The sequence below is a fragment of the Vulpes vulpes genome, chromosome 1 (genome assembly GCF_048418805.1).
Source record: "Vulpes vulpes isolate BD-2025 chromosome 1, VulVul3, whole genome shotgun sequence".
NCBI lineage: Eukaryota > Metazoa > Chordata > Mammalia > Carnivora > Canidae > Vulpes > Vulpes vulpes.
In genome coordinates, this window is record NC_132780.1 from 129,991,545 (window position 1) to 130,011,684 (window position 20,140).

At 52.1% G+C, this 20,140-nt stretch overlaps 5 protein-coding genes and 1 long non-coding RNA gene across 8 annotated transcripts; 3 read left to right on the forward strand and 3 right to left on the reverse strand.

Annotated features, from left to right (window-relative positions):
* Positions 1-103: 103 nt before the first annotated feature.
* Positions 104-7,483, reverse strand: GPANK1 (G-patch domain and ankyrin repeats 1). Of its 2 annotated transcripts, none has more exons than XM_025990431.2 (3): positions 7,149-7,483; positions 5,411-6,035; positions 104-4,395 (listed from the first exon to the last, which is right to left on the reverse strand). In XM_025990431.2, the coding sequence occupies exons 2-3, from the start codon at positions 6,019-6,021 to the stop codon at positions 3,951-3,953; spliced, it is 1,056 nt and encodes a 351-aa protein (XP_025846216.1). In that variant the 5' UTR covers positions 6,022-6,035; positions 7,149-7,483; the 3' UTR covers positions 104-3,950. The 2 variants fall into 2 exon arrangements, with proteins under 2 accessions (XP_025846216.1, XP_025846215.1); XM_025990430.2 differs by having other exon boundaries at positions 5,411-6,835; positions 7,149-7,434.
* C1H6orf47 (chromosome 1 C6orf47 homolog) lies at positions 865-1,728 on the reverse strand. Its single transcript, XM_072727852.1, has one exon. The coding sequence runs from the start codon at positions 1,726-1,728 to the stop codon at positions 865-867; it is 864 nt and encodes a 287-aa protein (XP_072583953.1).
* Positions 7,484-7,671: 188 nt separating the features above from the next.
* On the forward strand, positions 7,672-11,886 carry CSNK2B (casein kinase 2 beta). 2 transcript variants are annotated; one of them, XM_025990440.2, is made up of 7 exons: positions 7,672-7,807; positions 8,422-8,504; positions 9,236-9,338; positions 9,895-10,010; positions 10,643-10,718; positions 10,866-11,055; positions 11,657-11,886. In XM_025990440.2, exons 2-7 carry the CDS (start codon positions 8,433-8,435, stop codon positions 11,745-11,747), a joined length of 648 nt encoding a protein of 215 aa, XP_025846225.1. In that variant the 5' UTR covers positions 7,672-7,807; positions 8,422-8,432; the 3' UTR covers positions 11,748-11,886. The 2 variants fall into 2 exon arrangements, with proteins under 2 accessions (XP_025846225.1, XP_025846226.1); XM_025990441.2 differs by lacking the exon at positions 7,672-7,807 and adding an exon at positions 7,812-8,078.
* A 327-nt stretch (positions 11,887-12,213) lies between these two features.
* On the forward strand, positions 12,214-14,419 carry LY6G5B (lymphocyte antigen 6 family member G5B). Its single transcript, XM_025990439.2, has 3 exons — positions 12,214-12,810; positions 12,956-13,084; positions 13,379-14,419. Exons 1-3 carry the CDS (start codon positions 12,687-12,689, stop codon positions 13,777-13,779), a joined length of 654 nt encoding a protein of 217 aa, XP_025846224.1. The 5' UTR covers positions 12,214-12,686; the 3' UTR covers positions 13,780-14,419.
* A 2,233-nt stretch (positions 14,420-16,652) lies between these two features.
* Positions 16,653-18,835, forward strand: LOC140594562 (uncharacterized). Its single transcript, XR_011995490.1, has 2 exons — positions 16,653-16,829; positions 17,143-18,835. It is a non-coding gene; the product is annotated as an uncharacterized lncRNA (long non-coding RNA).
* LY6G5C (lymphocyte antigen 6 family member G5C) lies at positions 16,680-19,941 on the reverse strand. Its single transcript, XM_025990442.2, is given in 3 exon segments — positions 16,680-17,316; positions 18,375-18,537; positions 19,743-19,941. Coding segments are annotated over 3 exon segments (474 nt in total). The 5' UTR covers positions 19,894-19,941; the 3' UTR covers positions 16,680-17,156.
* Between the last annotated feature and the right edge of the window lie 199 nt (positions 19,942-20,140).

A 20,140-nucleotide genomic window follows, 5' to 3' on the forward strand; every position in this document is an offset into this window, starting at 1 on the left:
CTCCAGACATCAGTCTTCCCCACCTCTATCTCAGTACTTCCTTGCACTTTCTACCACCTAAACCCCCTGCTGGACGGCGTCAGGAAATGACACTGAGTGGTGGTAACTCTTTGTAGTGGTATATTTAGGATTTGATGTGACACATTTATTGCTGACTGTGCAAACACCTAGTCCCAGAGTGGGAACTCCAAGCTCCAGTTCTTCCCCATACTGCCTGTCTGAACTGCCAACCCCTCTGAATCGGTCCTCCTGCCTATACGACCTGCACCATCCCCACTCCCCCTGGCTCCTGGGAAGATCCAGATCCTTCCTGCAGGCTCCTAATCACTGTAGGCCCCTATCCACACCCCTTAACCCACCTGCCTCAGTCCCATTCTTCCCTAGATGGCTTAGATCCTACGATCCAAGGGATCCCTTGGGTCTCCAACCACCCTCTTACACTAGTCAGAAGCCTTTCTGTCCTGCTTCTGGTCTCCACCTCTGGGTAGTTTTGAAAGGTAAAGATTACTCTTTAGTCTTTATTTTTCACCACTATGCTTTTTTTTTTCTTTTAAAAAGTAAAGGTGGAAAGAATAAACGAAATGGGAGAAATGTAAAAGCAAGAAGTAACAACAGCTGGTGAATTCAAGGGCCATATCCCCATTGTACATAAACAGATGCCCTAAATAGCTCTACTCTCCTGTGTGTGAAGGAAGGCCATGCCCTCACACTCTGGGGTTTCTTCCCCATTCCTGAGGTCCCTATGCTTACAATCTGGGGCATGGCCCCCACTCTCCTACACCTACTCTTTCTCCCACCCCACTCAGGGTTGGGTCACTAGGTCACACCCTATCCTGCAGGCATAACCCCTCTCCTGGGTCTCCTCTATTCCTCACCCTCCCTCTCCAACTTCTCATCCTCCAAGTCAGTGGCCTCCTCCTCCCCACTGGGCTCCCGGAGGCTGACTGCCAGCACCAGGGCCTGTAGGAGACCAAAGAGGCAGGCAAAGTGTAGAGGGTGAGCAGTAAGTAGGCTCAACACAGCATGGAGCCCATGCAGGGCAGCCACGAAGGATAGTAGTCCATGCAGCCAGAGGCCCAGTGGTCCACGCAGGCCCAACGCGTCCAAAGCTGCTCTCAGAGGGCGTGAGCATAGCCCCAGCAGGGCTGAGGCAAGCAGCTCCAATAGATGCAGAGTCAGGTTGGTTGATATCTGCAGACTCTCCTCTGGGCTCCCCAGGTACTGCAAGGGAGCCCCTGTTCTTCCACCTGGATCCCCCCGCAGCCAGCCCAGCAGCTTCTGACGCCGCCCTGGCTTCTCCACTGGGGCTTCAGGCCCAGGGGGGCTCAGTACCTCTTCAGGGGACACTCCAAGTCTGGTGCCACTTGAGTCCACAGGATCCCAGCCCAGTTTGGGAATGGTCCCTCCAGTCTCCAGTCTCCCAGACTCTTGAGTGTTAGAAGCAGTCTTGTTCCACTTGAAGGAATCCATTCTGTTGCTCCCCAGTTGCTCATCTCGGGACTCCCTGCTTGGTTCTGCAGCAGCCCCAGAGCTCCTCCGTGCCCCTGTGTCCTTGGTCTTGGGAGGCCCCACATCTCCCATGGTTTCTGGGGCACTATCCCAGTCACTCCCTGAATTCTCAGAGGAGCTATCCATTCGTCTGAGTTCTGGGGTAGGCAGGTCAGGCTTCGTAGGTTTCCGGTGGCCCCAGGGGCGAGGTAGCCAACCACCAAGCCGTCGCAGGAACATGGTTGGGATGTGTAGTGAGTCCCTAGATTCTGGGGCTGCTTCCTGGCACCTCTTAGATTTTCAGGTTTGGGGCCTGAGTGTCTCCTCTGAAGCCAGTCTGTTCCAGCTCAGAAGAACTGTTATCTGTTTCGTGAGTTCTACTCTGAACTCACAAGTGGCTCTCCACTTCTCGGGATGCTGTGCAGCCTCAAGTGTGGAAAGCGGCTTGTTTCCTTTTCAATTTTGAGGTAAAGGAGAGAGGCACATCCAAATTCATTCACCACCACCACTACCACCCCACACCCAAGATCCAGGACAAGAATCCCAGGACCTGACAAGGCCTGGGTCACCCCCACGGTGTTCTCCCTGGGTTTCTGGGTTTCCTTTCCTGCAGGCAGCACCCCAAGTTTCACTCACCAAGGCCACGCCCCAAGGTGCCCCAGAAACTGGAGAGGCGGTACTCCATCCAAGAGGAAAGGAAGGAAGGAAGGTGGCCCTGGGTCTCAGGTAATCCCAATCTGGAGAGTCCTGAACTGCTGACCTAAGGGAGCTCAACAACAGGCAATCAATCTCCTATTGGGGGTTAGGAGAGAGGTGTTGAGCAAACTCCAGCCAGCAGCGTTCTTCCCTTGATTCAGAGGGTTATGAATCAAGCGGCCCGACCGGCAGCTGAGACGCAGCCTCCACAAGGTCAGGCCAGAGGTGTCTCGGGAAATCGTCGTCGCTAGGCCAAGCGCGCGGGCCTGCCGGGGTACCTAGGCGTCCGGGCACTGTGCACTGCGACCCCTCTCGGGCCGCGGCCTCCCCAGGCCGCCTGGAGCCGCAGAGCCCGGAAGCAGCTGCACCAGGGCTGGAGGGACAGACGGGGGCGGAGCCTGCAGCTCGCGGGGCGGGCCCTGCAGAACCACCCCACCCCCCTGCGCCCCCGCGCGTTTGTACGCGCCACTCTGCGGGGTGCGCGCTGAGATTTGGCCGGGCCTGGGCAGGAGGGGAAACCTGGCGGTCAGTTTTCACTGCCCCAGGGTCCCTGGGCCGCCAGTGTTTCCTTGCCCCTTGGTTCTTCCCTGCCTCCCCCCGCCCCCCCCTACGCCGTCTTTTCATGGCCATGGCTTCATGAAAGGCTTTTCTGGAAAAGCAAGCTGCTTCTCCGGTACCCGTGTTGATCTTCCTGATCCCTCCAGGCCCATTCTACTTCCCGGGGTCAGTCGGACAACAGTTAAGCTCTCCTTCAGCCAGGAACCTGGTATGAGCAGCAGGAGGGCGGAGGAGACAAGTGTAGACAAATAATGTGCTTTCTATCTCCGGAGTTTTCAGGTAATAAAGTGAACCTTGATTTAAAGGTTACATTTGGGAGGCCAGAGTTCTGGCTCTAGTTCAGCTAACACCATTGAGGCTGGGTAATTCCTAAGCCCTCCCAGCCCATTGGCCTCTTCCTGCAAGACCCTGCCTACTCTCATCACCTCTGAGAGCTTTCCCAAGCTTCCCCTCACTATGCATTGTGTATTTGATCACAGCCTCCCCCAGCTGTGAGCAATTAGAAGTTTGGGACTGTCTCACACCTCTTAGCACATAGTATCTGAACTTGTTTAAAATCAGTAATCAAAAGGACACCTGGGTGACTCAGTGGTTGAGCATCTACCTTTGGCTCAGGGCATGACCCCGGGGGGTCCCAGGATGGAGTCCTACATCCGGCTCCCTGCAGGGAGCCTGCTTCTCCCTCTCCCTCTCTGCATCTCTCATGAATAAATACAATCTTTAAAAAAAAAAAAAAAAAGTCAGTAGTTGAAAAAATAAAACAGTGATTGAATTGGCTGGAGTGGTCAGGGGACACTTACTGGTACAGGCAAGCCTGGCATAGAGCTTGGGCAATTCCTGGTTCAGGGGATTGAAAGAATAGCTGGGGGCATTCCAGGTTGGGGCTAGGACCTGGAAGTGAACCAGACGGACAGGTAGGTGACCCTATCCTGCCACCAGAAAGGGCTAACCCTTCTGGCTCAGGTAGGACTTGCATGTGGCCCCCAGACTTGTTTGGCCTTCCCACAATAGCTTCCAGAAAAGTTAATAAAACACAAAAGAAGAAATTTGATTTATTTTTCAGCTCTCAGCTCCTCTCTCCCAAAGGCAGAGCCCACTGACTACAATCTGAGTGTTTGGAACCTGGACAGACCCCCAGAAGTAAAAGCTAAAGTGCCTAGGTCCAAGTTCAGACTTCAGCAATAGATCAGGATCAGACCTTACCAAGGTCAGAACTCAAGGTTCATGTATGTCCTCAGATCCCACTCCCAGGCCCTGTCTTTCTCCTCCTGCCTTCTCTCCTCTCTCCAGCTCAGTGTGGTCACCCGAGGGGCTCTCTCCCTCCCAGCTATGGCCCGAGTATCTCGGGCCAGGAAGTGTGTGACTCGGGGTTGGGGCACCGATCTGTAGCCTAATCCTTCCTGATCCCTCTTGAGGACAGTGGGGATGGGGTTGGTGCGGCCCTCACCCCGGGGTCCCAGCCCCATTCCAGGCTCCCAGCCTCCCCTCAGCAGCAGCTTAAAGCCTGGGCTGGAGGTGGGCACCCCAAGGGGCAGGCTGGGGGACCTGAGATCACGAGGCAGTGACAGCAGGTGAGCAGTTGATGTGCAATGATTAGAGTCTTGGAAGTGAGCATCGCAGGTCTCGCAGTACTGGAAGGAAGGGGATTGGGACCTGTAGGGGAAAAAGAGAAAGAGATGAGGGCAGGGGAAGAGTGGAGGGAGTAGAGGGAGGGAGGGAGGCAGAGCGGGGTGGCAGGGTGGGAAGTCTTTCTAGCCTTTCTGCTAAGAAACAAATTGCCTTCCAACCCACTTAGCAATGAGGGACCCAGAGGGGAACAGCTAGAAGAAATAGCAACCAGGCTTCACAAGATCTTGGGCAAGGCATAATAATAACTACAATTTGTATATATATTTATATATATACAGGTTTTTTTTAATGTTTTTTTTTTTTTTTTTAATTGATGATAGTCACAGAGAGAGAGAGAGGCAGAGACATAAGCAGGCTCCATGCACCAGGAGCCTGATGTGGGATCCGATCCCGGGTCTCCAGGATCACGCCCTGGGCCAAAGGCAGGCGCCAAACCGCTGCGCCACCCAAGGATCCCCTATATATATGTAGTTAATGCCATATATATATATACATATATATATATACACACACACACATATATATAGGGTAAACCGTCATCCTAACACTTTACATATATTGACCCATTAAATCCTTACAATTCTTTAACATAGGTGTTCTTGTTACCCCCCATTTCTCAGATAAGGTAAATGAGGCACATAAAAATTAGGTTGCTTGACCAAGTAAGTAGAATCAGAATTTAAACCCAGAGAGCTGGGACACCTGGGTGGCTCAGCGGTTGAGCACCTGCCTTTGGCCCAGGGCGTGATCCTGGAGACCTTGGATGAGTTCCACATCGGGCTCCCTGCAGGGAGCCTGCTTCTCTCTCTGCCTCTCTCACTCTGTCTCTCTCATGAATAAATAAATAAAAATCTTTAAAAAAAAACAAAAAACAAAAACAGGGAGCTCACATTTACTACTACTCGATTCCACTGCCATATCAACCTACACTGGGGATCAGGGAGAGAACCTTCGAGTCTGTTCCAGAGCCTCTGGCATGGAGGGACTAGGAAGGGCAGAACACACTGAAAGATGGGCATGGGTTAAGGCTTCCTCTCACCGGTTCTCTGGATTCCTCGTCTCTCCGTGGCTCTCTCGGACCATGCGCGCCACCTCAGGAAAACCTGCTTCTTCGGCCAGCTGAGCAGCATCCTTGCCACCCAGCTCACAGACACCCACCCAGGCAGCTCCACGGCCCAGGAGATAGCGCACAGCAGCCCCCTGGCCTGCTCGAGCAGCACACATCAGGGGGGTCCACCAGAAGGCATCCCGAGCATTGATATTGCCCCCCGCTCCCCCTGCCTCGTGGGGATCCAATAGCCTTCTTAGTTCTGCTAGGTCACCCTCCTGGGCTGCCCTCAGTATCCAATGGGTCATCTTGTCCTCTGCCTCATGGGATCTCCTTTGTCCATGTCCTGCTGAGGCTCCTACAGCAGCTTCCCCCATCATTCTTCTCTTCTTCCTCTTTCTTTTCCTGGCAGGTTCAGGCTGAGATCTCTGGGATCCAGGGATGCTGCTCTCTTCTGCAATCAGGGCCTCATAGAAAGCCCGGGCTGCAGCCCCATTCAGGGTGGGCTCCAGCTCTTCAGGCTGTGACTGCTGCTGCCCATCTTTCCAGAGGTCACTGGGGTTGGTGGCCGGGGTGAAGGTGATGAGGGAGGGCCTGGACATGGCTTTTGGGAGAACTGAGATGATGAGACTAATTAAAGGGAGTATGAGACAAGCAAGCCAATCCCTTGGTGGCTCTGCACTGACCAGAACCACCTCCACAGATCTGCTGGGATGAGCAAAAGTAGCCTTTTCCAAGTCAAAACCCCCTCTTATACTCTAAGTGACCCCACAACCTAGGACCCTACAGGGCCTAAGGACCATAGGTCATGTGGAAAAACAGGGAGCCATACAATAACAGCCCATATCCCTCGTAAAGGTTAACTTAACAAAGATTTAATGAGAATTGCCCAGAGGCCCATCCCTATCGTCACCAATAAGTAAAAACAGCTTCTCTCTCAAACTACTTGATCACCAGGTAAGACGTGCAGTTAAGAAAACAATCAGCCTAGCCCTTTAAATCTTCCTTGTTCCTATGTCAGGGTAGCGTCTTTCCAAACAAAAACTGACTTTTAACCTTCTCCGGATGCAAGAAGCAGATTTGGGGGAGAAACTCCAGTCTCTGTGGAGACCCCACAGGGTCTCTGTACCGCAAAAATTTTATCTAAGCAAAGGTGCTGCCAGTCCAATAGCCGCACGACCCAGACACACACGTGTGACTGAAAAAAAATCAACCACCACAAAGCAGAACTTGAGGGTGCGGGCGTGTGCGAAGCGCCAGGCTGAGCCTTCCCACGGTGGGACCCTCCAGGATGCCACGTGCCCAGGCAGCGCGAGGACGGAGGCTCTGTCGGTTGGGGTCCTACTTCTACATAACGCCCCACAATGCCCTTCGCCTCCCGGAACGTGGCCCCCCACTCGAGCGCAGTTTTTGGACCTGCGAAATCACCGAGTTAAGAAGGGCTCTGAGAAGGCGGGAGGAAACCTGTGGAATGCCCCGAAGCCGTGAAGTGAAATAACGTCACGCCACCCCTCACCATTATTCTGAGCAGGGTTCGAAGGTCACACTTAGTGCCCGCAGCAGAAGGCCCCATTCAAGCTCCGAGAGGAGATGGAAAAGTGCAAGGGGACGAGCAGCAGAATGGCTGGCGCCACTTCAGGTTAGCGCACGGGCCGTCCCAATTCTCACACCGCTCACCTCAGCCCAGCCCACTCTTCCCACGTCCCGCGAGCAAGGAGCCCGGCCTCACCTCCCGCCTGAGGAGACTAGACCCCGGGGTGAAGCACCCGCCCGGGTGGGGCCTCCAGTGGCGGGCCTGACTCTGGCGAGAGGCTCCACAGGCAACAAGGACCCGGTGGGGTAGTCGGGGACGAGGTCAGCACCCTGGGCTGCCGCCAAACACCGGGGGCAGAGCCTCGCTGTGTGAGGGGAGTTGCAGGAATCCGGCCCTCCAGCCCCGTTCCTTCCCCGCCCCCTCTCGGCCCCTCAGTTGCGCGACCCTACGACTCTATTTCCCATACTCCCTGGCCCAGAACGGGGTACTGCGCTTCCGCTTCCGGTGGTATCCCGCTGCTCCCCACCCCCGAGCGTCTTGTTCCTGGGCCTCGCGACGCCAGGGTCGTTCGTGGGTCATCCTGGGATTCGTAGTTCGCCTGTTCTTCGCTTCGCCAGTTTCTCTTTACCTGGGACTCCATTACCCGGCGTTCACTGCGGCGCCCGACCCTTGGCGCTTGCGCGTTGCCCTCTCCCCACCCTCCCCAATTTCCACACACACCGCCCCCTCCCCCCCCCCCCGCTACTTCGCCTGCCGCGGTCGGGTCCGCGGCCTGCGCTGTAGCCGTCGCGGTTCTTTGGAAGCAGCAACTCCCCTCCCCCACCCCGGTCCCGGTCCCGGTCCCCGCCCAGCCGGTGAGTCTGAGGTCGTTGCCGTGTCGAGTCTCCCGTCCTTAGGCGCGGCACATGGGGTCTCCGCGCGTTGGTGTGGGGGTGGGGAAGGAAGTGACCCGGTCCGGCTCCGGGGGAGGGAGGGTTGGCCTCAGAGGCGGGGTGTGGGGACTCCTGTGAGAGGGACTCAGGGCCACCTCCAGGTCGTGAGGGGAAAGGGTCCTGGCTTTTGCTTGGAAAGGATAAACTTCGGAACCCTTGGGAAAGGTGTGGGGGACATGCAGAGACCTGCGGGGTAAGGATCTCGAGCGGAGAGCCCTGCGAGGGAGGGACTTGACGTAAAGAGGAGAGGGTGCTGGTTTTCGGGATTGTTAGGGATGTGGGTAGGACGGGTGGGCCAAGACCTGTCGGTTCTTCAGAAGTGGTGGGACTCCAAAGAGCCTCTAGTGAATAAGAGGAATTGGAGGGAGGTGCGCCAGGGTCTAGGATCCTTTAAGAAAAGGGGGCTCCAAATTCTTCCATGGTCGGGGAGCAGAGTGTGGGGAGGAGGGAAGGTACCAGAGGCAGGGTGGGAGAGCTTGGACTTTGTTTACCCTCTTTTTTTTTTTTTTACCCCCCCCCCCTTTTTTTTTTCCCAGCTGACGTGAAGATGAGCAGCTCAGAGGAGGTGTCTTGGATATCCTGGTTCTGTGGGCTCCGTGGCAATGAATTCTTTTGTGAAGTGAGTTCTCAATCCCCCAGCATGTCCTCACAAAGTTTGGCTGTATGTTTTTCCACATATTTAGCTTCTACTTCTCTTACAGGCTGTCATAGAAACTTTTTCCTGTCAAGGAAGAGTCCCTTCAGTAACTCCCCTCACTAATTTGTGAAGTGGCAAGACTTGCCCATCCCAAGCCTGTTACCGTCCAGCAGTGTAATATTGGAAAAGTCAACTTTATTACTACTACTACTGTTGTTATTATTATTATTATTGTTAGGCTTGTACTAGTAGTGCTTAATTTGGGAGCCTATTAGGATTAAAATGCCGTTTACGAAAATGTTTTGTAACAGGCAAAGTTTCGTGCTAATGATATAATGGATTATAACTGTCCACAGGACCCAAGCTGTTTAGTCCCTGCTTTTCTTAGAGTTCTAGCTGCCTGTAAGGAGAGGACAAAACTGGTCTGTAGAGATGGGATCAAGAATAGGAACAAGGATTTTAAAAGGAGTGTCTCGTTAAGGAAGAGATTGTTGTAGCTGCTTATCCTTGGGAAAGAAAAGCCAGAGCTTTTATAGGAAGGCAGTGTATGTGAACTGGGGAGAGAGACTCAAGGACTTCTGCTGAGTTGGTGTGGGGAATTAGGGAAAACAGAAGCAGTTGTGTTGGGAACAAGGCACCAATTAGAGCAGTGTGCCCAGATCAAAGCTGAGGATTCTGCTATGGGTTTCTTCTTGACTTCCACATCCTGACAGGTGGATGAAGACTACATCCAGGATAAATTCAATCTCACTGGACTCAATGAGCAGGTGCCTCACTATCGACAAGCTCTAGACATGATCTTGGACCTGGAGCCTGGTGAGGCATCCTCAGGGTTGTCTTTGTGTGTGTGTGTGTGTGTGTGGTTTTTCTTTTTTCTCCCAAATTCCTGTTGATCTGCTTCTTGAATTTCTAAATTTCTTTTGGTTCTCTGATTGCCTTTGTCCTAAGTTCTGTACTTTATTTTGCTCCCTCATCTGACTTTTGCCTGGATTTGTGACATAAACAGTCTGATTCTACACTCTGATCCTGTAACTTGGCTCTCTCCCTTAATGTTAGTTTCCTCATGGATCTCCTTTCCTGCTTACCTGTCTTGCCTTGCACCTTTCAGTCTAGAGTTCCAGCTTCTGTGTTGATCTTTTTCATTTATGTGTTGAGAGAGTTGGGAGGGAGAGAAGAGAGTAAAGGCTAAAGAGGTGTAGAGAGAAGGCAGAGCTGCCTTGGGTGGGTGGAAGGGCCAGAGGCCCAGGTTTCTGGGTCAAATGCCCAGGTGATGGGTGGCACAAAGATGAGTAGCCAGCAGCCCTGGAGGTGGATGGGGCACCTAAGAAAGCTGTAAAACAAGTGATTGCAATTGGCTGCGACCATGTTTCAGATGAAGAGCTGGAAGACAACCCCAACCAGAGCGACCTGATTGAGCAGGCAGCCGAGATGCTTTATGGATTGATCCACGCCCGCTATATCCTCACCAACCGTGGCATCGCCCAGATGGTGAGGCCTCTCTGCTCCCACTTGACTCCTCTGAGGTAGTAAGGGAAACAGGTTCTTGCAGCAAGGAGTCACGTTTTCAAACTTGTCACAGATTGTAGCTAAGAAGAGGGTAAGAGGGCGCCTGGGTGGCTCAGAGGCTGAGCGTCTGCCTTCGGCTCAGGTTGTGATCCTGGGGTCCTGGGATTGAGTCCCGCATTGGGCTCTCCGCAGGGAACATGCCTCTTCTGTTGCCTATGTCTGTCTCTCTTTCTGTCTCTCGTGAATAAATAAAATCTTTAAGAAAAAAAAAGGAGGGGGAAGAACCCCAGAACCTGGGCCTGGGAATTAAATCCTAATTGGGGTTGTGCTGACTGAGGTATTTTCAGGGAGGGAGACGTGACCTTGCACAGGAATTTTTTGCAGTCTGCCTCTTCCTCAGGGAACAAACAGCAAATGGCTCTGATGGTCTGTAACTTGCCTACCTGGAAAAAAGGAAGCAGGGGAGTAGGAGGGCCCATCTGGCCAGCTTAAAAGGGGCATCTGGATGGAAGGAGGCAGGAGTGGAGGACAGAGCAATGTGGGTTGGACTGAGGAGGGGATTGCCTCTTCTTTTCATACCTACCCACTGGCCCCTTTCATTTTATTCACCTCAGTTGGAAAAGTACCAGCAGGGAGACTTTGGCTACTGTCCCCGTGTGTACTGTGAGAACCAGCCAATGCTTCCCATCGGTGAGTGTTGGAGAAGGGAAAGGAGGCCTCATGAAATGGCCAGTCCTCTGGGAAGGAGATGGGGCTCAGCAAGTCTGAGCCTGAGTCTGGGAGGGTGGTGGGGCAGGCTCGGGGGTGCCTGGCCTGCTGAGTCTAGCTGTCTCCCAGGCCTTTCGGACATCCCAGGTGAGGCCATGGTGAAGCTCTACTGCCCCAAGTGCATGGACGTGTACACACCCAAGTCATCGAGGCACCATCACACGGATGGCGCCTACTTCGGCACCGGTTTCCCTCACATGCTCTTCATGGTGCACCCCGAGTACCGGCCCAAGCGGCCCGCGAACCAGTTTGTGCCCAGGTGGGGAGCAGGGATAGAGTTACCCAGGGTCAAAGGAAAGGTTTGGGATTCCCCAGAGAGAAGGGAGGACAGGGCATGGTCCTTTCTTGAGGTTTGCTTCTCCCAGAGCGAGTGACCTTGGGGAAGGTGTTTGCCTGCCTGTGCCTCAGTTCCCTTATCCATGAAACGGGGGTGATGACAGTACTTGACTGACAGGGCACATTTAAGTAGTGAGGTGCTTCGAATCATATTGGCACTTGAAGTCACCATTCAAATGATAACTGTTCTTGTCATCATCTTGGGTGTTCAACCTTTTGCCAGGAGAAAGTAGTTTAGAAGCACAGTTTGGTATCATATTGAAACAAGTATGAATATGCGCACACACATAGATGCAATTACATGCGTGTATGTATGTGTGTTTAAAGTAGGCTAGAATTTGAGTTTTAATGGTTGTTGAAGGTACATTTCCTAGTATTCTAGAGGGAAGATGTTTGGGAGCCACTGTCCTTAAGCACTGAGCAGACTCATGGAGAAGCTGAGGTGGGGAGGTGGAAATACAGGCTGCTGACAGGGCCAGGGTAGGGCTCACCTTGCTGCCTCTCTGACCTCTGCCCCTGCCCAGGCTCTACGGTTTCAAGATCCATCCAATGGCCTACCAGCTGCAGCTTCAAGCCGCCAGCAACTTCAAGAGCCCAGTCAAGACGATTCGCTGATTCCCCACCCTACCTGTCCCTCAGTCTTTGACATCTCCGATCCTTTGCTGCCACCCTTTCAGGAACCCTCTATGGTTTTTAGTTTAAATTAAAGGAGTCATTGTGGTGGGAATATGAAATAAAGTGGAAGAAAAGGCCATGAGCTGGTCTGCTGGTGCTTGGGGTTGGGGGACGGGAGGGTACTGCTGTGCTTCATTCCAGGGGCCCTCATGGCCCAGCCTACCCTCAACGTGAAAACCAGCACAGATTCAGATTTGTGCCCACTGGATTTGGGTGATATTCTTAGCAGTAGAGCAGAATTTCTAGTATCAGATGTGGAGATGTGCAAGGCACAAGGAAAAGACCCAGGGGAAGATCAGATTTCAAAAACTAGAGACATATTTGTTCTTTTTTGGCCACCTATGGCTGTATATTTGTACTGTAAGGAGTATAGTCAACAACAAAAATCTTCCAGTTTTTATTTTACAGGGCCCTGGTTCTGGCAAACAGAACTCTAAGGGGTGGAGAGAGAATGAGGTTCAGAATTGCTGCTGGGTGGTGTCTGTTCGCCCCCTGCTGGGGGAGCTAAGACATGCTCATCTCTGAAGAAGAGATCCTAGGTACCTGGCCAGTTTTTCCCAGCACTATAGGGACTGGTTTTATTGAATGGGGAGGACAGCAGGTGATACCAGAGGTAGAAGCTGATCCATGGACCCTTGAGGTGTGGGAATAGATATTTTCATGACATGAGGAACAACAATAGCTGGATAAAGGCCCAGGTGTCCTTTGTCTGGGCCACTGTACCCACGTTCAGGAACCCGACGCTTGTGGGTGAGGACGCACTGTCCTCCAGCCAAGTTAATAACTTCCTCCCCCAGTCAAGGAATATAGCTCTGCCCCTGCAGTAGCTCCTGCTCAAACTGTCTATCAAAACCACTCTGCAGCTCAGGATCAAGGAGCATGGTCACAGGAAGGTGGGGTTTCAGAATACCCCTCAGGGACTGCCCTTCTCCCCAGAATTCCATCATGAAAGCCCATATGCTTGTAGGTGTGCTGGTCATGGTGGGCTTCGCAGTGGGAAAAGGTAAGTGGGGGCCCAGGGGCAAGGAGAGAAGGGTGACTGAGTCCTGAGAGGGGTGGGGTTGTAGCCCTGGTTCACGGGTTGCCTGCAAGGCAGAGAACTTGGAATGAGCCAACACTCCCATCCCTCCTGTCTTCTGCTTCTGCAGCTCCTGGTCCTGAAGTCCGGACCTGCCACCTCTGCCTCTTAGAAGACCCTTCTACAGGGTGCATTTCAGGCTCAGAGAAGTGTACCATCAGCAGCACGTCACCATGCATGGTGATCACCATCTATTATGGTAAGTCAAGCCCCAGGAAGGGGCTGCTGGTGGGATAGCCCATGGCCCAGTCTCCTTTCCTCTCCTAAATGAGGGCTGCTTAGGGCCTGTGGTACAGGAAGAGGACAGCAGGATCCCGGAAGGAGGAGTCTGGGGTTTTGGGGGTTCCACTGAGCCAGTTTTTCTGACCCCTTCTGAAGGAGTCTGGGATGGAAGTCAGGTCTGGGTGAGGGACTGGGAGAGTCTAGGGTGAGTATATCAGGTTTGGGGACTGTGGGAGACAGTGGGGGTTATTAGCTGTTCCCTCTTCTCCAGATACCAAGATTCGTTTCTTCATCCGAGGCTGTGGACAGTATAATTCCTACCGCTGCCAAGAAAAACGCAATACCTACTTCCCGGAGTACTGGTACCAGGCCCAGTGCTGCCAGTATGATTACTGCAACTCCTGGTCCAGCCCCCAGCTCCACAGCTCCCCACTTGACCCCCCTGCTGGGACCTGGGGCCTGCCCCTCTCTGAGTCCCAGATCCAGTGGTTCTACCGGGCCCTGAACCTCTCACTTCCCCTCCGCAGCTTCCATGCTGTGGGGGAGCCTGAATGCCTGGGTAACCTGGCCACCCTGCCCCTGAATCTGAGCTTATCCATTGCTGACCTGCGTCACATATATTTGTTTCTCAACAGTTCGGGACTTTTGGTTCTTCCCTGGACTAAGCCCTGATGCCTGAGCCTTGTGGATTTCACTCCATTACAGCATCTCTCCCCTAACACCACAGCCCCCTGTGCTGTCCTAGAACACCTACTTTCTCTGCTCTGTGATTTCTCTGGTCTCCATTCCCCTGTATTTTCAGTGTCTCTGGCTTTAATGTCATTTTCTTCCCAGAAACTGGGGTGCTGCACCTCCTAGAAAATAATGAGTTCAGAGTCTGCCCAGGCTGGCCTGGGGAAGGCACAGTGGATTCCTGGTCCCTTTCTGGTCACCGGAGTCAGCCATGCCTCTCATCTTCCCAGTCCTCTGCCAATCTGGTCACCTGCTGCCTCTGTTCAGATCTGTTTGTAGATCACGTTCTATGCCTACCTTGAGAACCAGACTGAACTTGCAGTAAGAAGGGTAGACTAATGTGCACGTTTCCTTACTAGGCACTGTGGTGTCCCTGCCCCACTCTGTCTACTCCCACCTCCCTGCCCTGGTCACCTGCTTCTCTCCTCTCGTTGCAGTCCATGGTCTCAGCCCCACTCCGCATCACTGAGTCCTGAAACCCGCTTCCATAGATGCCAGGGGAGAGGAGAGGGTCCCCCCTGCTCTGCTCCACATCTCCTGCTTGTTCTCCACAAACTCCACAATAAATGGACTGGGCTAAGTCTGTGTCACACTGTTTATGGGGTCAGGCTCAGGTATGGGCAAGTATAGACCAGTTCAAGTTGATTGGGCATGGGGATCAAACCGTCTACAGCCTGACCCACTCCACTTGGCCTTTGTGGCTTCCTCACGGTTTGCTCCCAAAGAGCCTATATTACATCCCACCTTCCACTTAGCTAGAGGTCTGTTCAGCTATGAGGATTATGACTTCTCTCAACCTTTGACTTACCCCACAGGGCTGCCTGGCTGGTTCAGTCAGTAGAACATATGACTCTTGATTTTGGATGGGTTTTTTTTGTTTTGTTTTCTTTTAAAGATTGTATTTATTTATTCATGAGAGACACAGAGAGAGAGACCGAGGCAGAGGGAGAAGCAGGCTCCATGTAGGAAGCCCGTGGGACTCAATCCTGGGTCACCAGAGCTGCCGATCTTGGAGTTTTAAGTTCAAGCCCCACATTGGATGTAGAGATTGCTTCAAAATAAAATAATCAAAAATGAAAACAAACTTGCCCTATAAAACCTGGAAAGTTAAACCCCTTAGATGGCTTTTCTATCTAAGAGAGGAGGAAAAATGCTTTTAAATCAGGAAAGTTGGGGGGGAAAAAATAAATCAGGAAAATTCAGGAGCAGAGCAAACGGCCCAGGTATCTGAGTTACCTGGTACTGAGGGACCTGGCTTCTTGCCTGCTGTTCTTTGTAGGATCCTGGCACCCAGAACCCCTCAGTAAGGAGTTAGGGTGGATGTTGTTCAGTGATACATAGATGGAGCTGCAATGGTTAGATCTTTCATTTTAATATTTTACTTTTGGAAAAAGCACAAACGGGCAGCCCCGGTGGCGCAGCGGTTTAGCACTGCCTGCGGACCAGGGCGTGATCCTGGAGACCCGGGATCAAGTCCCACGTCAGGCTTCCTGCATGGAGCCTGCTTCTCCCTCTGCCTATGTCTCTGCCTCTCTCTCTCTCTCTGTGTGTGTCTCTATGAATAAATAAATAAATCTTTAAAAAAAAGAAAAAGCACAAGCATACAGAAAGCAATAATAAATATTCATAAGTTTTTCCATACAGCTGGTAAACACACTGCTGTGGGCAGCCAGGTACCTGCCATTCTGAATCTAACTCAGTGCTGGGGATGTGCTTTTTATGAAAAGTAGTGCAGCTTTGTGGTTGGGAGGCCTAATCTCAGCTCCTCTGCCACTTGGGCAAGTTGGTTTCTGCCTCACTTTGGTCACCTGTCAAGGAGGGATAGTACCTCAGGATTGAAAGAATGCATGTAGTGTGTGTACAAGTGAAAATTAGAGCCTCCAAAATAGATACATGCCTTGGGGGAAAAGGTACATATGGATTGTGGCATTTGTATATGTACATATTTATTATTACTACTTTTTAAAGTAATCTCTATCCCCAACATGGAGCTCGAACTCACGACCCCAAGATCAAGAGTGATGTGCTCTGCCAACTGAGCCAGGCAAGGTGACCCTGTGGCCTATCTTTAAACCTTTTTGGCAAAACGTACAGAAGCTTCCACATACTATAACTTGAGTTTTTGTAAACCACACAGCTGTGTTACCAGTCCTTGTCAGTATAAAGGCCTTTATCACCACCCAGAGCTTCCTTGTGCATCCTGTCTTCCCAGGCACTTCTCCCAACTCAGCCTGGTTGCTGTTGTCCTGAGTAATCGCTGCTTAGAGGAATTTGGTTGGCATTTGATACAAATGGCATCCTACAGCATGCACTTACACAACATTCTGTACATATGTTAACAGAGCTTCATGGCTCCTTACTGGCCTGTGCTCTGGCAGGAAGTGCCAATATAGTTTGAAAGGTCAGGAAGAAGTTGGAGGTACAAAAACCTGGGTGCACCTTTCCTCATCACCTCTGACCTCAGGGTAGAAGGAAGTCTGGGTTTATACAACTCTAGCAAGTCAAACTGGAGGACAGTCTCAGGCTGAGGAGCCCAAGGCCCAAAATAATGCAGTAATTTCTCACACCGTTGAAGTGGGAAGCTGAGCCCAGGATCAGGCCTGGGCTCCACTAGACTTAGCGACTTCCACAGAATGCCTCCCCTACCCTCTGCCTGGGCCCATGCCTCTCAGCTCCGTTCCCACCAGCATCCCTGTTTTCCTCCTGTGGACCTCCCCTCCAATCCTCACACAGCTCTGGGTTTCACCCCACTGCCCTTTTTGCCTTTACTGCGGTGCGGAGCTTCCAGTTCCTTTTCACTGTTTTGCGCCTAGAACTGAATCCATGATGTGGAGACCAGGCAGGAGTAGAGCTCAGCAGAGCAGGAGCCCTTTACCTGCTGCCACAGTGGGGCAGTCAGGCAGGACCTCAGCCTCCACCACTACCAGAAGAGAGACAAGCCATAGAGTTCGTACACCAATTTATTTGGGAGGAACACCTGGGGACTTGAGGTGAGACTGGCTTGTGGTGGGAGATGGGGCAAAGCCGGGCAAAGAAGCAGCTGAGAGGTGGGAGAAGAGGACAAAAGCTGTCAGACCGTGAGGACTTGAAGGGAAAACTCAGACTTCTGGAGAGGGAGCCTGGGGGAGGGGCAGAATGGGGGTGGGGGAGGTTGAGGGGTGTCAACTAAGAGACAGGGCTGGGGGCCAGTAACTTGAGAGAGGCAGGGAGGGCTGGTAAAAAGGACTGGAAGTTGTCCTGGCTGTGCCAGCCAACTGGAAATCAAGAAGACGGATGGCAACTGGCAGGATTTTATTCCAAAAGTCTTTGCAGAAATTCTAAGGAATGTAGAAGACTCTGTTCTGAGGGTTATTGCAGAACTCCCGGAGGCAGCATCGAGAAAATATCCAGAAGCCAAACACTGGAGAAGAGCGGGTATATGAACAATCACTCATCTGCTCCTTGTGGCGGCAGTCGCTCACCATGATGTCAGAACCGCTGCTGCCTGTGGGGAAGGATGGCAGCATCCAGTGATAACTGATGTCCCAGTTCCCGGGCACAGCCTCAAACCCCTCCTTCCTCTCACTCCACATGGACTTACCATCACTGCTCCCATACCCTTCCCTGGACCCCCAAAAGGCAGATTCCTGAAACTGGGAGGGGGCAGGGAATGCCAGGGAGTCACCAGCAATGGATTCCGTGGAAGGTTGGTGGGAAAGAGCCATTCAATGGTTGGATGGTTGGAGGGGGCTGAGTAGGGTCTTGATGGGGAAGAACCAGCACTTCAAGACCATCTAAGTTGGGAGATGTATTTATCAGTGGTCAGATTGCAAAGAAATGGTGTTTGTCATCATTTAATGGATCAAAAATAAGAGAAGGGGCAGCCTGGGTGGCTCAGCGGTTTGGCGCCTCCTGCAGCCCAGAACATGATCCTGGACACCTGGGATCGAGTCCCATGTCAGGCTCCCTGCATGGAGCCTGCTTCTCCCTCTGCCTGTGTCTCTGCCTCTCTCTCTCTCTGTGTCTATCATAAATAAATCTTGAAAAAAGGAAAAAAATGAAATGGAGCTGTCCAGAGGCCATTCGACATGACAGTTTGGCCTAACATTCAAATTCAGGAGGAAGCAGAGCAAATCCTGTGGGGAGAGTGAGCAGCAAGATAGCTAAGGCCCAGACTCTGGCGAACATGAACCCTGAAGGGTCAAGGAGAATAAGGCGAGATCCAGTGAAAGAGATTGGGAAAAAGCCGTGGACGAGGCAGAGATGTCTGTAGCAACGGTGGCTGACAAGCAGGGAGAAGGCAGCCTGAGGACAGACTGGGGGACCTGGTGATCACAAGGATCCCCCTGACCAAGGCTCCGTGCTGTCAGGAAGGCAGAAGCCAGTCAGCTGCAGGCTGAAGGAACAAGAGGTTGGAAGCAGAGACAGAGAGTGAGTGGCTCTGAAGGTAAGGAAAGAGAAACAATGATGGAACAGAGTCTAGGGGTTGCAGGACCCCCAAGGTGAGGTGCAGCCGTGATGCAATTTGGTAATGGACTGAGCCAAAGGCAAGCAGCTCACTGTTCTTTATGAGGAGAGTCATGCAGCTGCTGCCAGGCGGGGCGAGGCAGATGTCAGATCCCAGAAGGCATCCCAACTCCTTGGTCTCCAAGAGGCATCGATAGCAGCGCAGGTATTTGGGGAACTGAACTGGATGAGGGAATTCAGGATCAAAATTACCTAGAACACAGAGAAACACTGACTCCAAACCCACTTAGGTTCCAGGCTCGTCACCCCACTGTTCCCTCCATCTTCCCATCTCAGAAAACCATAAAACCACCAATTCTTTAAAAGCATCCAGCTTGGGATGCCAGGGTGGCTCAGCGTTGAATGTCTGCCTCTGGCTCAGGGCGTGATCCTGGGATCGAGTCCCACATCGGGGCTCCCTGCATGGAGTCTGCTTCTCCCTCTGCCTGTGTCTCTGCCTCAGTGTCTGTGTGTCTCTTGTGAATAAATAAATCTTAAAAAAAAAAAAAAATCTGGCTTAATCCTCTACCAGAGACTTTAGTCCTTGTTAAAATCTCCATTCTGGGCTAATAAAGAACTCAATAAAAAATTCATTCACTCATTCAATACATTTGAGGTACTAACGTGTTTCCAGCACCCTGTAAGCTTTTACATTCACAGGTTAGGCAGGGGCAGCTCATTCCAGCTTTGGGCAGTTCTGTGAGGATTGGTTCTTCCTCTGGGACCCCCCACTCCTATGGACTTGATTCTGAACATGCTTTCTTAATCTGTAATGTTCAGAAGTGAAAACAAGATCACATCATCACAGGACAGGAGGAATCCATGCTTTGTGCCAACAGCAGACTTCAAGCAACCTACCACCACATTCTTTCTTTGGTGGTCTTATCACTGGAAAGATTCCTATTAAACTTTGTCTACCAAAGCCCTCCCCAACCACATGTCTGTACACCTCCCTCTTCTCTGGTTCCAGGCCCAGACCACATGTTACTGAATCCCCAGGCCCAGCGGAGCACTTGGTGCGAGGCAGATAGAGAACAAACACTTTGAATCCTGTTTCTACATAAGTCCTGTTTTTCAGCCAAGTAAAGAGATTATCAGGCTCGATTGAGGCTTGTTCTACTCTGTGGATCCTATCCTGGTTCTGTCATTTAGCATGTTCCCGGAACCCTCCCTATTCTGCACTGCCCCACATTTGAATGGGGTCCCTTCAGTATCTCCATCAGGTCACTGCTATTGAGACAGCCCTGGAGTGATACCAAGAAATATCCCTCAGAGTGAACATCAGCCCATCACCAGTCCCTAGGCATTATCCCACCAAGCCCATCCATCCCACCTCTCCTCCTGCCTGGGTTTACCTGACCATCCTGGGCAGATGTACCCAGACACCTGGTGTCTGTGGGTTTCTCTATCCAGCAGACCAGGAGGCCTTTACAGCCACTTACCAAACACCAAGCTCATCCTGACCAGCACTATTAAGGGGATCACGTACAGGGCTTGAGAGGTGCTGGGAAGGCACCCATACTCCGCGCCCATACTCCGGCTACCTTCAAGGCCTGCGGTAAAATGCATGACTGCCTAACAGCCTTCAGTTGGGGGCTTATATTAGTGGAAGAGAAATTGGTCAAGAGGAAGGAGACAGGTAACACCCATTTGGGGTGGAAATCAGTGCCAAAATAGCCAGAAGGACAGAGTGTCCTCACCCACGGCCACTCTAAAGCCTAACATCCTGGCTTGGGAACAGAACTCGGGCAAGAGGGGAATGGGAGGGAAACTTTCATATTTATCCTACAGAAGTGTATCAGGTGTTGGGATACAA